This window comes from Naegleria gruberi (genome assembly GCF_000004985.1).
Source record: "Naegleria gruberi genomic scaffold NAEGRscaffold_49, whole genome shotgun sequence".
In the NCBI taxonomy this organism is placed as follows: Eukaryota; Heterolobosea; class Eutetramitea; order Acrasida; family Naegleriidae; genus Naegleria; species Naegleria gruberi.
Window position 1 is genome coordinate 79,541 of NW_003163278.1, and position 16,009 is coordinate 95,549.

The following is a 16,009-nucleotide window of genomic DNA, read 5'->3' on the forward strand; positions in this document are numbered from 1 at the left end:
ATGTATGCTGGTTTATCAATTCGCAAAATCTTTCAACTTCAGATCTATTGAGAGTTAGGCCATTTTCAAAACTGAAGCCCAAATTCATCCTTATTAAAAAGTAAGTGTGCTCTGACAATTCTTAGAATTTGTATTGCTTTTTGTGAAAATCCAAATTGATTCATAGTTGTGTCATCCAAAGTACGTACAATAAATGAACTTCCAGTAAACGGATTATTCATATTTGTTGCCTTTTTGATATCTTCTGCACTCAATCCACACGTTTTCAAAAGTTGAACCCATTGCATAGATTGTGGTAGAAATGATTTAATTGTATCAGGGTTGAGTTGCTTGGCATAATTGATAAGATTTTGCCTAAATTTTTCTGATACATATTCTTCTTTTTCCTTTGGAACTTCTTTTTGAACCACATCGATAATTAATACATCATCATCTTCCATTGCATCCTCAATTTGAGGTTGTGTTAATACTAACTCCTCTGGATCGTTAATTGGCTCAGCTTCTCTTTGAACTGATTCTTGCTTACTTGGGGAAGCAAGGTTGGTTTGTGATGTACTTGGATGGCTCGACATTGGATGAGTGATTGCTGTATTGATTGTATTGTTTGGTGGTGGTATAATTGTTTGGGAATGGCAGTGTCTGTTGTAATTTTCCTACACTATTAGTTGAGGAAGGTTGAAAATTGTTTTTCAAATTAACTGTTGTCGAATGTGAATTGCTGGTAACTGGTGATGATGTAATTTGGGTGCCCTTTTGAGGTGTTGATTTAATGTGGGCAGTCTGATTTCTAATAACTGGGCTAGCAGTACTAGTTGAAATCACATCACTTGGAAGAGTACATTTAACTGATGGAGGTGGTGGTGTACTGCTATTTGATTTTAATTGAGGTGGTGGAGTTTCTGAGTTCATTGGTAGTGTCATATTATTTGATAGAGTTTTTGGAGTTGATGATGAAATATTCATTGTTGATTTTTTGATATCTGACTTTCTCATGTACATGTCTTTGTTCAAATAAACCAATTCCAACAACTTCCAAACTTGATCCTCCATACCTTCAATAGTCACATTATGGAGATCAGATGTCTGTTCAACAATTTGATGATTGCCAACACCTACTGCCAAGTTTTGATTTAAACCTGGTTTGGATTTTGGTTCAAGTTTAACACAGGAATTTTTGACAATAGTTGCATCAAATTGTGTTTCCTCCTTAATGACACACTTGAAAACCTTGGCAATGATTTTTCTCTCTTCTCTAATGCAATCTTCTTCATCACAGTCACTTGCTTCTTGTGGAACTTTCATACATAAGGGAACTACATGCCCATCCTCATTAATCATTCCACGTAGAAACATTTCAGTCTTCCTCTTTAAAACAGCAACCATATTATTGTGTAATTCCTTTCCATCAATATTAAAATAGGTAATCGTATCATGATTTGTATTGTTGATTAATTTCAAAGTTATTAATTGATCATTGTCTGGATTTTCCAAACAACAAATGATTTTCTTTGTTAAACCATCATCTTTGATGCAACGAGAAGGTACTGGTGAATGTCCTTCTGAATTAATAGTACACAAATAGATGGAGAAATTATCGTGGATGATGTTATTGCTACTACTAGTACCAGTACTACTTTGATTATTAATAATATTATTTAAATGATTACTATTACTAATGATGCTAGTGTTTGTATTCTTATTATTATTAATATTATTAATATTATGATTAGCCTTTGAAATTGTATTTAAATTAATATTATTATGCAAGCCACTAGAAGATGCTGCTGCATTGCCATTATTACTAATATTGGAAGCCTTGCAGCTAGCTTTCTTTTCTCTTACTTGATCAATAACTAATTTCTTTCCTATGAAGGAATGATCCGAGCTTTCGCTTCCAGAATCAAAGTCTTCATATTTTCTCTTCTTCATTCTAACATCTTCTTCTTCTTCACTTGAGGATGACAATAAATCACTGAAATCAAGTTGTGGAGCAATCTTCTTCTCAACCCGTCTGATAAGCTGATTATTATACTTCGGATCAGAATTTGAATATTTTTTAATTAATTTTAAATTATTGCTGTTATGATGATTTGATGGATTTGATGAGGAAGGTGTTGAAGTGTTAGTAGGGGTGGTGGGTTGTTTTCTTTTTAAAAGTAGTGGACGAGTGGTAGGTGTGCTTTGGTTCTTCTTGTTTCTTTGTGGAGTACTAGTTTGGCTTGAAGAAGCTTTCGATGATGAAGGAGTTGTTGCTGTGTTCATTGATGAAGAGGATGAAGATGATGATACTGTTCTCTTTGGTGTGCCAGAGGAACCACGTGGTGGTTTTGATAGAAACAAGGATTGGTTCTGAATCACCTTGTCCTTGTCAGAGCGCAAGAATGGCATTTTTTTTAGTATGATTGAAAACAAACTTGTTTGTGTCCATCAAATTTTTAAGTACTTGATGGAACCAATCATTTTTTATTTTAATAAAAGGCACAAGGGGATACGATAAGCTTAATGAGTCAAAGCTTACAGAGCTCTATCGGACACTACTCGCCACCAATACCAATGGTATTAACAGAGTTAAAGTGTATAAATAAAGCTGCGTAAATTTTTTATTTTAATAAAACAAGAGATTGAGTTACATTTATTCGAATGTGTCTTTTGGTACTTTTTCAATTGTTGTTGATTCCAATTCTTCTTTTGGTTTGTTGATAGTTTTTTTCAAAATTAACGAAACTAAAAACATGAGAATGCTAATGGAAGTCGCAACATAAAAAACCAAACGATGGTCAATTGGAAATTTGGACACTGCAACAGAGCTAGCGAATATAGATCCACCAATTATTGGACTAACCATTCTTGAAAGTGAAACAAATGATTGAGAAGTTCCGTTCACTTTCCCATAGTTTCTTCTAGAAACACTATTATTGGTGAAAATAAAAGTTCCTAAAAAGGTATAACCCGTTGCAACCTGTTTAACCAAAAGAATAGATCCAAGAGCGCCCCAGAATAAGATATGTTTCCACATTGGATCAGTATCTGAAACTACCAACCAAATAATTTCAGGAAATATGACATTGAAAATTGCTTCAACTATAATACTCCATCTATAACATGTCAATGGACCAAACCTTTGAACTACAAGTGGTGTAATAAACAATTGACTCAAAAATAGAATAAATCCCAAAGTTCCACCCAAAACTAAACAATTAATCTACTTTCGAATAGTCTATATACTTACTACCTAACTGATAAGAAGACATGCCTAATCCTCCTTTGTCTATTGGCATGACTGAAAATAGAGGATAGCATTCGTCAAACATGATTTGTCTCGAACCCAAAAACAAATACAAGAAACAAGTAGCCAATGGAACAGGAGAGGACAACATTTCATGTTTTCTGAAATTATTAAAATTTTTCTTGAATTTTTCAAAACGGCTTTCCTTAATAATTGGTTCCTGTTCAGAGTATTCGAATTCAGTGGTTGGAGAGGACAATAAATTGGTTTTGGAAATGGTAGTGGATGATTTTTGGATGGTCTTTTCAGATTCTTTTGAAATGAACTTTCTGTAATACCAACTCGATTGATTAGTTTCTTCCAATTTAAAATAGGCCAAAATGAAAGATAGGAAGGATAAAGTGGAAATGAATAGACTAGGTAAAATATAAGGGAATTGAATAATAAAGCTTTGTAACCATTCTGGGAATAACATTACAAAACTTGGATATTGTTGGAAAGGCCTTGAAAATAATCCTCCAAGTAATGGACCAATGACAGATGCCAAACTAAATGTAATACTTGTAAAAGAAAATGCTCTCGCCTGATTGGTACTATCTGTGATTTCTCCCAAATAACTCTTTACCACTCCTAAATTTCTAAGTGAAGTTTAGTTTGATTTCTCTAATTAAACTATTGGAAACCTACCCATTTAATAAACCATAAAAGAATCTACAAATGCATGCCCACCACAACCACTTTGAAAATCCAAACATTAAAACACACACTGCTCCAAAAAATGTTCCAAAAAGTAAAACTGGCCTTCTTCCTAAATTATCCGAAATTGTTCCCCAAAGAAATGAACTAATAAACTGAGATATAAAATAGGAAGCTGCTAATAATCCAACATAATATCCATACTCTCTTGGATTGTCTGTCAAGTTAAAGTCAGCAATCATGAACGTGACATATGGAAATAGAGACGTCACGCTCAAACTGTCACACAAATACATGAAAAACACAACTGATAATTTTCCCCATGGTAAAGGTGTTACTTTTTCAGGTATTTCTTCAGTTTTCTCTTCATTTTCCAACTGTTTTTCAGTCAATTCTTCCAAATTTCCATTGCTCAGCAAGTGATGATCAATTGGCAAGGAATTTTCTTCATCAATCTGTTTTGTACTTTTCAATTCAACATCTTCCGATGATGGTTGTGAATTATTCAATTCATCGAAATCCCTTCTGGTCATTGTTGATTCTTTTTTTTGATTCTTTTTTGTGTGAATATTGAAACAGGAGAAAGATGCAATTTTAATCCTTCCGCAATTGTTAGTTCCCGGAGTTGAAATTTTCTCCTGTGAGTTGTTTCAATATTCATTTGTTAATATTTTTATTCATGATTGTAAAATTGAATTTTTTAAGATGATAATTGAAATTATTGCTGTTTTCCTTTTGAAGAATTAAAAAATGTTAAAAAAAAAGAAAATCAAATTCTCCATGTGAAAATTCCATTAATATATAGTACACTAGAATATGATTTATTCCAATTTTAAATAATCTTGATAAAGTTCACTTCCCTTAAACATCATAAATACCCACATGATCTGCCAAATTCATTTCTCGAATATATTTTTCACCCTCATCACTTATATTGTTGTCAACTGTGTTAAGTCTTGTTAATTGCTTCATTCCACATAGGAATTTAACGCCTTCGTCACCAATTTCATTGTAACCAATATCTAGAAAAGTTAATTGTTCCATTTCACTTATAAATTTGGCTCCCTCATCTCCAACAGCATTGTGATAGATAGAAAGCTGTGCTAGGTGCTTCATTTCACTGATTTGTTTTGCACCTTTTGCTCCAATATTATTATGAGCACTTATTAGATACGTTAAATTATCCATTTTACAGATATATTGTATACCTATTGGTGTAATATCAATACTAGAAACATTAAGTTCAGTTAATTGGTTCATTTCACTTATAGATTGGACTCCGTTATCCCCAATATCATTATCAGAAATGTCAAGCTTAATTAAATTTTTCATTTGGCTAATGTGCATAGCCTCATACAGTGAAATCAAATTTTTAGCTATAGAAAGATGAGTTAATTGATTGAATGATGAAATGTATTCTACTCCATTCGATCCAATACAGCGACTGTTTACATTAAGATCTGTTAATTGTTTCATTTCTCCAAAACACTTAACACCGTCATTAATAGAATTAAAACCAATATTGAGTTTGGTTATATTCATCATTTCACTAACATACTTGGCACCGTTCTCGCCTATATTATTAACAGAAATATCAAGATTAGTTAATTGTTTCATTCCACTAATAAATTTAGCTCCTTCGTCACAAATATTGTTGCCAATAATGTTAAGGACAGTCAACTGTTTCATTTCACTAATAAATTTTGCTCCATCCACAGTAATTTCATTGGCACGGATATTAAGAAAAGTCAACTGTTCAAGGCCACTAATATACTTGGCTCCTTCTGGGCCAATATTATTATTAGCAATATGAAGTTGTTTCAATTGCTTCATTTCACCAATATACTTGGCTCCTTCTACACCAATATAATTACCCGTAATAAGAAGATAAGTTAGTGATTTCAATGATGGTAAATGTTTAGCAATAGGCAATCTAAAATAACAGAAAGTCATATAAAGATCAGTCAATTGTTCCAATGAACATATATACTTGAATCCACTTGGATCAATATTAGAATTATATTCTATATTGAGCTTTTTCAATTCTTTCATCGAATCCAATATCTCACAATTAAATCCAATTTCCTCATTATTTATCACTCTTAGATTTGCAATATTTTCCAAAAACGGCAATTGACCAACCATTTCCCAATCACTACTACGTGTTATCGAGAGGTGTTTACATGAATTTTTAATGACACGAAACCACTGTTTGGAAACCAATGCACACCTCTGTACAATAAATTTAAAATCATCATGAAAAGATAAAATTTCAAAGAGCGAATCGTCAGAGAATGGAATATTTTCTACATTTTCTTGCACTTTAGAAGTGATGGAATGGCTTGGTTGTGTGATCATATTTTTTTTAAATAATTTTATTTTGGGGCTAAAAGTTTCCGGAAACTATTCCGGTCTTAAAAGTAATTCAGAACATATTCTGCAAGAGAAGGAAGATAGAACTATTGGTTTTGTGATGATTGAAAGAAAACAAGCTTATTTGTGTCCAAAACAATTTTCAAAAGCTGGAAAGTGCACTTAAACCGAAAAAACAAGTAGAACATTTTCTTCATCAAAAAGAAAGAGCAGTACATTGACTTCCTCTAATTAACCAATAACTATATATTGAAAATATAATACAAATATTTACATAATTTAAACAGCAACAAATATGATCACATAGAAAAACAAGGCCCTTCCTACACAAGCATATTTGCCTTCAACATTTTCATAATTCTAACAGTGTGCTCGGAAAGTTCAAACTCTTGCATCCAACAATAACCATAACAAAATTCCCAACCATTGAAAACAATCTTCTTGTAATCATCAGGGAAGAGAAAATTACCCTCAACATGAGCATGATCATCATTATCATCATTATGAAATTCATCAAAGCTTAATTCTCTCATCAATTCTTGAGAAGTGAGCATGCAAATTCTACTTCTGGAGAGAGTTTTGGCCTTTGCAAGGATTTCTTCTTCAGTAGGAGGTTGCCATACGACTCCGTATCGATGTAGATAAGGTGTTTCGAGTAGAAGGTTGGCTTCTGGAAGATAGCCTTCCAAGGTATGGTCTAAATCATCATCATCGGAATATAAATTATTATTATTTATATTAATTATTAATAATAATTAATTACTAACCTTCTACTTGTTGGACAACAACACCAAGATCAGCCATAGCCACAGCTGGAGCAATATCTTGATCTGAAATTATTCCAAATTATCATCATCAGGAATATATATTTATTTAATTATTATTTAATAATAATAAGTAATATATCAAGTTGTAGAAACTTACCAGCACTTAAATTACCAATAATATCACTTCCGTAATTAAAATATGCTTCAACATATTTCAAAGGAGACGTGATGTGTTCTCCGGCGAAGGAAAAGAGAGCAGAAACATCAACAATACGTCTACGAAGATCTCTACCTTCATCACGGATGTGAAATTCATATTGTTCATTGTTGTTAGCAACAGAATGAGTAGTAGCTTCAGAAGTTTCAGAAGTGGAAGGAATTGGAAGATTTGGTTCTGGACGAGATCGGACTCTACTGGCCAAAACTCTTCTTATCAGCCAATGTTCTCTCTCTTTTCTAGTCAAACGGAAACCTCTTTGTACTTCTTTGCTCACAAACCGTCCTGGCATTTTTATATTTATTTAAATTCTGATAAACTTGAGTTTTTCTCTTTCTTTTTTCTGGGTCCAAGGTGATACAAATATTTTTTGACGCCAAAGAAAAAAGAAAGAGGTAAAAATAAGAAAATTAGCGCGAAAGAGATTAGGTTTGCAATAAACCTGAAAAGGAGCAATATCAGTTTTCACCAGAGTTATTCTTCGTGTAAAGGTCTGTAAAGAATGATTCTAAATCTTTTGCTGACGGTCTGTTCTGTGGATCAGAATCAACCATTTTTAAAACCATCACACCAAATTCAGTAATATCCCACTTGATAGTTTTCATTATTAGATGTAAGTTGATATTTTCCTCATCCATAGCATTTTCGAATACTGCAGTGAACACCGTCCTATTTTTCAAATATAAAAGTGAAGCTCCAAGGCTGTATATGTCTACTTTTTCATTATAATTGAGCTCTTGGCTAACCTCTGGAGATTTAAACAGAAGAGTTCCCACATTTTCATTGGCAAGCACAGTTTCGTTTTCTCTCACTTCATAATAATAACCCTTTTCATCCTCTTCAATCTCAAAACTCACACCAAAATCTATTAAAACAAAGCATGAAATATTACTTGCGTTATTGAATGATCTTTTCATGATATTGCTTGGTTTTATATCTCTGTGAACTATTTTGTTTGCATGAAGAAAACCCATAGCTATTGAAATATCACTTGCCAATTTTAAGAGATATGATTCATTGCAATCATCTTCATTAATGGATTGAAGCTTTTCAAATTCAACACTATTGGAATAAATATTAAGCACTTGTGGAAGGTATAGACAATACTCCTTCCTATTCACTAATCTCATTATTATATTTCTTTCTTCATTATTTACATCCTTAATTACTGAAGTGGTTCGAACAATGTAGATATCTTCACTATTGTTTACAACTCCAACAACTTGCTTATACTGTTTCATTCTTTTGTGAGGTTTGATTTTTCTGTCTGTTGTAAGTTCATCAATTAATCCAACCTGATTTTTAAAGGGTGTCTCTAATGCAGGCCTATATGGCCTCATTTCTGAACCAATATCTTTAGGAACATAGTGTTGAATGAAATATCCAATGTCCAAAAACAATTTCAACATTTGAACTGGACGTGTCGAATATTGGTGCATGTAAATTGAATATTTGGGAACAATTAGCAATTCTTTCTGATAGTTCACTTCCTCAAAGTTTGCCTCTAAAATGAATAAGTAAACAACTCTTTGAAGATATGAAATTCCCATCACCTTACTGTATTTTGTCATTTCTTCCTTTTTGAAGGCATATTTTTGCATGTTTTCTCTAATTTCGTATAAACATAATCTGAATCAAATTACGCACCTTAATAAACTCTTCATACATATTATCAACTTGTGAAAATCAGTTCCCAATTGATACCATTTTTCAGTTTCATCCAAAGCTTTGTCTTCTTTCAGTAAAAAGGTGATTTCCTTATTATATAAATATCCATCATTTCGTTGATTTATCAAAGGTAATTCATCACTCAACCAAACTGTTGATTGCATATCACTATCAACCGTAAGTAAAAGAGGTTGTAATGACCTACCCATTCAAATTAATTGTCCCAAATGAAGAGCAAATCACATCCAATAGACTGTTAATGGCAGAGGAGACTATTAGTTCTCCAATATTAGTTCTACAAGACATATCATGTAATTTTCGGGTTGCTAATATCAATTCACACAAGCACATTCGTGTAATATTACAATCAGAAAGGATGGACTCAATTTGATTCTTCAACATTTCACAAGCCTCTGTTTCAAAGCACGATTCTGACTTTTTTAATAATAACTGAGCAATATTGTCTGCATCTTCAATTGGAAACTCAAAGTTTTGATTCCAATCCTTCGGAACAACATTTAAGGCATTAAAGAATGAAGCCTTTCCTTCAACCCAACACGGTTGCTTACTAGGTAAAGTTTTTACTCTTTCGCAATAATTTAAAAAAAACTCTAATTTACAATCATCATCATCAATAGTGTCCAGCAAGGAATTAAGCCTTTGATACCAGAGAGCTTTATCTGTTTTCTTCTCTTGCTTTCTCTTTAGCATTTTTTTTTTTAAATTTGAAAAAATATTAAGAAGCGCGAGTGCAACAGTTTTGTGATAAGGGATGTTATGGTAAGGATTGTGAAATTGCTGATTTTCATGTGGAGGAAATGATGGGTAGTAAATGATCCAACTGCAATGCATTGGAGATGACCCAGTGCTTTATTATTTGACCAAATTCAATATTTGTACAATCTCAATATCTTTTTTGAATATCAGTGGCTAACCTAACCAACTATTTAACAGAGATCTACTTCTCAAATGTTTTGTGTGAGATTTCAAATATATGTCATTTGGATCGCTTACAATAAACAATATTTGAAAAAAACAAACTCACACAAAATGTTTTTCCTACTGGAAACAAAAGCTGCTAGTTATGCCTTGTTCCGTATTTTGGATGAAAGTAAAATTGGCAGTGTGCAATCAATCAATGAATTGTTTGATTCTAATAATCAATCACTTTCGGAATAGTATGTATATATTTTCTCCAAATAATTACAATTTCTAATGATGATGATGATGATATATGAAATAGTATTAAATTAGTATCGTTGGAAAGCTTTCAAAATTTATCCGAAACTAATGCTGAATTAAAATTGGAAAAGTTGGCCAAGTTATTGCATCAATTGACTGATCAAAGTTTATTGATGGTTTGTGATGAAAAACTTGGAGCTACCATCAAGAGTGAATTTGATATTGAATGCATCTGTGATGAGATAGCAATTGCCTTGACGAAATTAATTCGTTCTAGATTTGAACACTTGTTGAGAGATGCAAATATTGATGATTTGGAAGAAACTCTTTCTAATAATCAAGCAAAAATAGAAAAAACTGATACAATGATTGTCCAATCTGTTTCATTATTGGATGAGCTTGAAAAGGAAGTGAATACGTATGTAATGAGAGTTAAGGAATGGTATGGTTGGCATTTTCCTGAATTGGCAAAGATTTTATCTGATGATTCTCTTTATATAGAGACTGTTTTATGTCTTCAAAATAGAAGCAATGCCCAAAATGCTCCATTGACCAATTTTTTAACACAAGCTTTGGCTTTACAAGTTAGAGAAGGAGCCAGTTTTTCAATGGGTGGTGATATTTCTGATGAAGATATGCTTCAAATTACTAAATTGGCTGAGCAAGTTAAAAGTGTGAGTGAATACAGATCTTCCCTCTTGGATTATGTAAAGAAAAGAATGCAAACCATAGCACCAAATTTGACTAATCTAGTTGGTGAAATAGTTGGTGCTCGTTTAATTGCTAAATCTGGTGGTTTGGTGAGTTTGGCTAAACAAACATCAGCTTTGAATAGTAATAGCAACATTTCTGAACGTGCTCTATTAAGAGCATTATCAAAAAAACAAAACACTCCAAAATATGGTTTATTATATTATCGCGATACACAAAAAAAGCGTGCTGAATTGGAAAGCGTAGCCAAGGATTCGACTCAAAAGAGAATTCATCAAGTTTTGCCAGCTGATTTATTGCTTGAGATATTTGTAATACTATTCGATAGTTTAAACGATGATTGGCAATTCACAACTTTACAAAATTGTTCACTAGTTTGCAAGGAATGGAATGATTTGTTGAATTGGAGAAATTATTCACATGACAGCAATTTGTGGAAATTACTTTTGAGAAATAATTCTATTACATTGGATCAAGAGGAAACTACAGATGTTAGAAAGGAATTATGTAAATATTGGATTCCAAGAGGAGAATTGACTGAAATTAGTCCAAATATTGAATTTAGTTATTTTGATTTTGGAAATTATCAAACTTTTGGAGAAATTCATGCTTTCAAAATGAAAAAGTCATTTGGATTTGGAATTTTAAAACGAATTATTAAGCAAGATGAAGAGATTCATGGATTATTCAAAGAATTCATGACCAATGCCAATCCAGAGCTTTATTTCCAAGATATTTCCTTAAATTCAGATCTAGTAGACAAGTACGAATCATCTATGGATGATGCCAGAGAGGAATATAATGGAGGAAGAACCTTTGAGGAAGAAAAGAAGGATTTGGAATCTGATTGTTTATTCTCGCAATTAACTGAACACATCAGAGGAGAAAAGGTAGAGCTATCGGATTTGAATCATTTAAGAGAATTCATTAAGGAGGAATGTCCTATTGTGGCTGAATATAAGGATTGTATTATTGGTGGTGTATTCTCAATGGCTTTTCTATTAATTACGAAACATGAACGATGCGTTTATTTCGAATATTGTGCTGAGGTGTAGGTTTCTTGGCAATCTCATTAAATAAAATTACAAAAATTAGCATTAGAAAGAGAAAAGGATTTTAATAGGAAGCCAATGCTTCAAAAGCTTGTTTGGCAGTTGGTCTTGAATCTGGATCCAAATTTAACATGTCAAATGTGAGTTTTTTAAGTGAGGTAATAATTTCCAAATCTTGTCCAGACCAAGTTCTCTCGATTTGGGTGGTCAAAAAGTCGAATTCACCATTTTGGACTTTTCCTTTCACATCAGTATTAAAATCAAATGAAAGTAATTGGTAGAACATGACTCCCATCGACCAGATATCTGTTGAGAGGTTGTATCCTCTTCTACTTGACATTTCAGGACTCATATAACTATTAAATTGAAAATTATTGAAATCTTGTTAATTAAAAGTGAAAACTTACCTTGCAGTACCTGCAACTTGAGTTTCAGTTTTGAGTAAAGTCTTAGCCAAACCAAAATCAGACAAGATTGGTTTGAGTGTCTTGTTAGCCAAATCAATGGATTCAATCAAGACGTTTTGAGGTTTGATATCTCTGTGGACAATTGAATATTCTTCATGTAAATAGGTCAAGGAATCCATCAATTGTTTCATAATTGAGCCCAATAACTTTTCAGTAATGATTTGAGATTGATTCTTAACAAGCTCATACAAGTCACCATGACTGTACAATGGCATGGCGAAACAAAGATATCTCTTTGTTTCAACACCCATAATACCAATGTCAGAGCTTTGAACTTCAAAGACATCTGAAATTCTGGCAATGTTTGCGTGATCCAATTGCAACATTTGAATACCTTCTCTCATGGATCTGTTAAAGTTTACAATACTGTCAATTTCAATGTATTTAAGGGCACAAAGAGATGGTTTGGTCTCTGTTGAGGAATAGGCATTGGCAGAATAAACACTACCGAAACCACCCTTACCAATACGTTTCAAGATTTGATACTTGTCATTGACCAACTGAATATTAGTGTTTCTTTCAATAATTTGACTGATTTGGTTGACTTGGATTTCTTCCTTAATAATTCTAATCTTGGCAACTTTTGGTGATCTAGGAATATCTTCAATTCTCTCTAATTCAACCCAATCATTGATAGAATCTTCAAAGTATTCTACAATAACTCCCCTATCAAACAATTCATTCATGCTTTGATGTTCTTCTTGGATTTGGAACTTTTCAAGAATGGACTTGACAAGTAATGCAAAAGTGATATTTCCAGATTCCTTAGTCTTCTTCTTCTTTCCATTAAATTCAATGAGGAGAATGAAATCTTCACCTGCTTGTGAATCGTCATCTCCACTTTGCAAATTCTTCTTCAAATCAAATAATTCTTCAATGTAGGTCTTATTGCTGTCAAACAAGAGTTTCTTACTCTCATTGATTGATGTCTCATAGAAATCATATTTTTCACTATTGAAAAACTTTTCTGGATTATCCTTAACCATATTATACAATCCATTACAGAAAAGTCTTTCAATTGGTTCATTTCTCAGCTTGATTAAATCTCCCAATGTAACAACAGCCTCTTCAATGAATGGCTCCACATATTCTGGATATTTGGCTGCCTCCTTATAGACCTGTGCACAATAACTAGCACAGACAGTTGCTGGCAATTTGGCTGCAAAATAAACTTTGGAATATCTTTGGAAAAACATTTTGAAATCTACCTTGGCCAATGTTGGATATACAGCTCCCAAAACTGCCTTTGAAGTTTCACTAGCTCCATACTTAATTACCAATTGATTCATATTATCATTCCTCAAAATATCCAACAATAGGTCAATTTTTTCCTGAGTTCCAAATGCCATTTGAATAAACAATGAAAAGAGTGTAATAATATTCGAATCTTGCTTTTCAATCAAATGACAATGTCTCAACAATACTTTCACAACCAATCTTAAATCATCTGTCACTTTTCCAAGTGCCATCACTTGCAAAACAGAAGAAATAATCGAATTAATTGTAAATATATTATCCATATATAAATCAAGAGTTGTTTTCAAACTGTCAAATGTAAATGCTACAGTAGATGGTAGCTCATCTCTTGTTTGACAATTATTTTGTTGTAAAATCAAATCTAATTGTCGTTGAATGGGTTGGAGTGAGCTTGACATTGGAGAGGATGAAACAATTGCTTTCAATTCGGAGAGAGAAACTAAAAATTCACCTTGTTTGGTTGCATCTTGTGGAATTTCCTCTTGATTAGTTTCGGTAGTTTCGTCTGGAATTTGAGGAGTGGTTTCTTCTTGTTCTTGCTGTGGAATTTCTTGTGTGGAAATGGTTTCTTCTTCTTCTTGTTGTTGTGGAATAGTTTCAGAGGTTTCTTCTGGAATAGTTTCGTCTACTACTTGAGAGGTTTCTTCCAAGGAATTTTCTGTTGATGATTCTACAATGGATGATGAAGGTAATTCTTCAACAACAATAGAGGATTCGTCTTGAGATTCCAATGGTGCTGAAGGAGTTTCTTCTTGTGGTGGAACAATAGTTGATGTTGTTTCGTCTTGAGATTCTTCCAATGTTGTGTGAGTTTCTTCTTGTGGTGGAGCTGATGGTTCAATAGAATTTGATTGATCATTAGAAGTGATTGTTTCGTTTCGAATATTTTCATTAATGATGATATTTGATGGTTTACTACTTTCGTCCGGAATAGTTTGAATATTCTGTGGTTGGTTATCATCAGAACTAGTTGGTTTCTTGAAAATTGTTCGTTTTGGTGGAATGTTAGAAGCAGTGTTATTATTATTCGATTCTGCTTTCTTCTCCCACATTGAAAGAAGAGAACTCAACTTGCCCATTTTTTTTTCTAGATGACAAAAAAGTGTTCTGATTTGTTCCCTTTCACATCAACAAATGTTCATCATCATCTCCACAAAGAAACATTAATATACAATAAATTGTATAAAAACTAATTAAAAAAAACTATTCGAAACTCAAATAGAGACTCATATTCATTGCATCATTTACTTAAATTCTCTATGAATTGAATGTTTTTCAATGGAAATTATTCCACCATCCTCTTCTCCATCCTCATCATTCTTCTCTTTCAAAAACTTGGCTCTATATTTAATTTCACTAAATTCACCATGTAAGGTTTGCCATGAATTGCGAGGGAGAAAACTATTCTTTCCCGATCTACATTTCCATTCAAAAGTTTCACTTCTATTGGCGAACTGCTACCTGATCCAAATTTTCCACAAAACATTTGGCTTGCTCTTTATGGTAAATGGACGAAATGCCAATTTTTGAGCTAGTTGACTTTTCAGAATCGAATAGAATTTTGTAAAAATCTTCAAAATTATCAAATCGAATACAGACACACAGGGCAGCAATTGTCATTTCAGTCCTTTGTAAAATCTTTTCTTTCGAGTTGACTAGGGAAACAATGACACGATCTGTCCACACATTTGGTGAATACTGTTCAGAACCGAGAATTGTAAGAATGGCAGCCATCTTTGCCAAACTATATTTCATTTCAAAATCAAATTCTTCTCCATCCCTTTTAAAGGCAACTTCCACATTTGGTCTAAACGGATTGGGAATTCGAAACTCTGTAAATGTCTCCAAACTAAATTCTGTAATAATTTCCTCTTCCTCTTCTGAATCATTCTCACTACTACTACTACAACTACAACTACTCAAATCATTATCATCATTGTCATCATTCTTTCGTTTCTTTTTGGGTGGTGAAGTAATTTTCTTCTGCCTCTTCTTTCCATCATTATAATACTCGGCCTCATCTTCCTCCTGATACCAAATCAGATATCTATGAAATAGTGGAAAACAAAACAAGGTTCTAAATAATAGGTACCAATATTCATCCCGATCAAGCTTTTCGGAAAAGATTAATTGATCACTCCACTCAAAATCTGCTTCCATCAATAGATCGGAATAGAGCGGAAACCATAGATCATTATGTTTACTTGCCTTGTACCATTTTCTATTGATTAATTGAATGGAATTGCTGAGCAGTGATTGTGGCGGTAAAAATTGGAAAATTTTGAGGAGGAAAAATTCATTCACTTGTTTTGGCATTTTTTTTTAATGTTTTCGAGCATTTGCTGGAAGTTTGAGTGAACTTTGTTAATTTTCTATTGGAATGTTGAGTGGGA

General features: G+C 32.8%; 8 protein-coding genes across 8 annotated transcripts; 1 reads left to right on the forward strand and 7 right to left on the reverse strand.

The window, feature by feature from the left end:
* Positions 1-65: 65 nt before the first annotated feature.
* On the reverse strand, positions 66-2,388 carry NAEGRDRAFT_81028 (uncharacterized protein; the record flags this gene model as incomplete). Its single annotated transcript, XM_002673044.1, has 2 exons — positions 66-586; positions 660-2,388. 2 exons carry the CDS (start codon positions 2,386-2,388, stop codon positions 66-68), a joined length of 2,250 nt encoding a protein of 749 aa, XP_002673090.1.
* Positions 2,389-2,632: 244 nt separating this feature from the next.
* NAEGRDRAFT_71792 (uncharacterized protein) lies at positions 2,633-4,455 on the reverse strand (the record flags this gene model as incomplete). Its single annotated transcript, XM_002673045.1, has 3 exons — positions 2,633-3,189; positions 3,230-3,864; positions 3,914-4,455. 3 exons carry the CDS (start codon positions 4,453-4,455, stop codon positions 2,633-2,635), a joined length of 1,734 nt encoding a protein of 577 aa, XP_002673091.1.
* A 328-nt stretch (positions 4,456-4,783) lies between these two features.
* NAEGRDRAFT_71793 (uncharacterized protein) lies at positions 4,784-6,280 on the reverse strand (the record flags this gene model as incomplete). Its single annotated transcript, XM_002673046.1, has 1 exon — positions 4,784-6,280. The coding sequence occupies one exon, from the start codon at positions 6,278-6,280 to the stop codon at positions 4,784-4,786; it is 1,497 nt and encodes a 498-aa protein (XP_002673092.1).
* Positions 6,281-6,618: 338 nt separating this feature from the next.
* NAEGRDRAFT_71794 (uncharacterized protein) lies at positions 6,619-7,571 on the reverse strand (the record flags this gene model as incomplete). Its single annotated transcript, XM_002673047.1, has 3 exons — positions 6,619-6,992; positions 7,063-7,125; positions 7,220-7,571. The coding sequence occupies 3 exons, from the start codon at positions 7,569-7,571 to the stop codon at positions 6,619-6,621; spliced, it is 789 nt and encodes a 262-aa protein (XP_002673093.1).
* A 166-nt stretch (positions 7,572-7,737) lies between these two features.
* Positions 7,738-8,880, reverse strand: NAEGRDRAFT_51810 (uncharacterized protein; the record flags this gene model as incomplete). Its single annotated transcript, XM_002673048.1, has 1 exon — positions 7,738-8,880. The coding sequence occupies one exon, from the start codon at positions 8,878-8,880 to the stop codon at positions 7,738-7,740; it is 1,143 nt and encodes a 380-aa protein (XP_002673094.1).
* A 1,117-nt stretch (positions 8,881-9,997) lies between these two features.
* Positions 9,998-11,895, forward strand: NAEGRDRAFT_71796 (NOP58-like protein; the record flags this gene model as incomplete). The annotated part of the gene is made up of 2 exons (XM_002672974.1): positions 9,998-10,125; positions 10,191-11,895. The coding sequence occupies 2 exons, from the start codon at positions 9,998-10,000 to the stop codon at positions 11,893-11,895; spliced, it is 1,833 nt and encodes a 610-aa protein (XP_002673020.1).
* Positions 11,896-11,939: 44 nt separating this feature from the next.
* NAEGRDRAFT_81029 (uncharacterized protein) lies at positions 11,940-14,695 on the reverse strand (the record flags this gene model as incomplete). The annotated part of the gene is made up of 2 exons (XM_002673049.1): positions 11,940-12,248; positions 12,300-14,695. The coding sequence occupies 2 exons, from the start codon at positions 14,693-14,695 to the stop codon at positions 11,957-11,959; spliced, it is 2,688 nt and encodes an 895-aa protein (XP_002673095.1). The 3' UTR covers positions 11,940-11,956.
* A 364-nt stretch (positions 14,696-15,059) lies between these two features.
* NAEGRDRAFT_71798 (uncharacterized protein) lies at positions 15,060-15,776 on the reverse strand (the record flags this gene model as incomplete). The annotated part of the gene is made up of 1 exon (XM_002673050.1): positions 15,060-15,776. The coding sequence occupies one exon, from the start codon at positions 15,774-15,776 to the stop codon at positions 15,060-15,062; it is 717 nt and encodes a 238-aa protein (XP_002673096.1).
* Between the last annotated feature and the right edge of the window lie 233 nt (positions 15,777-16,009).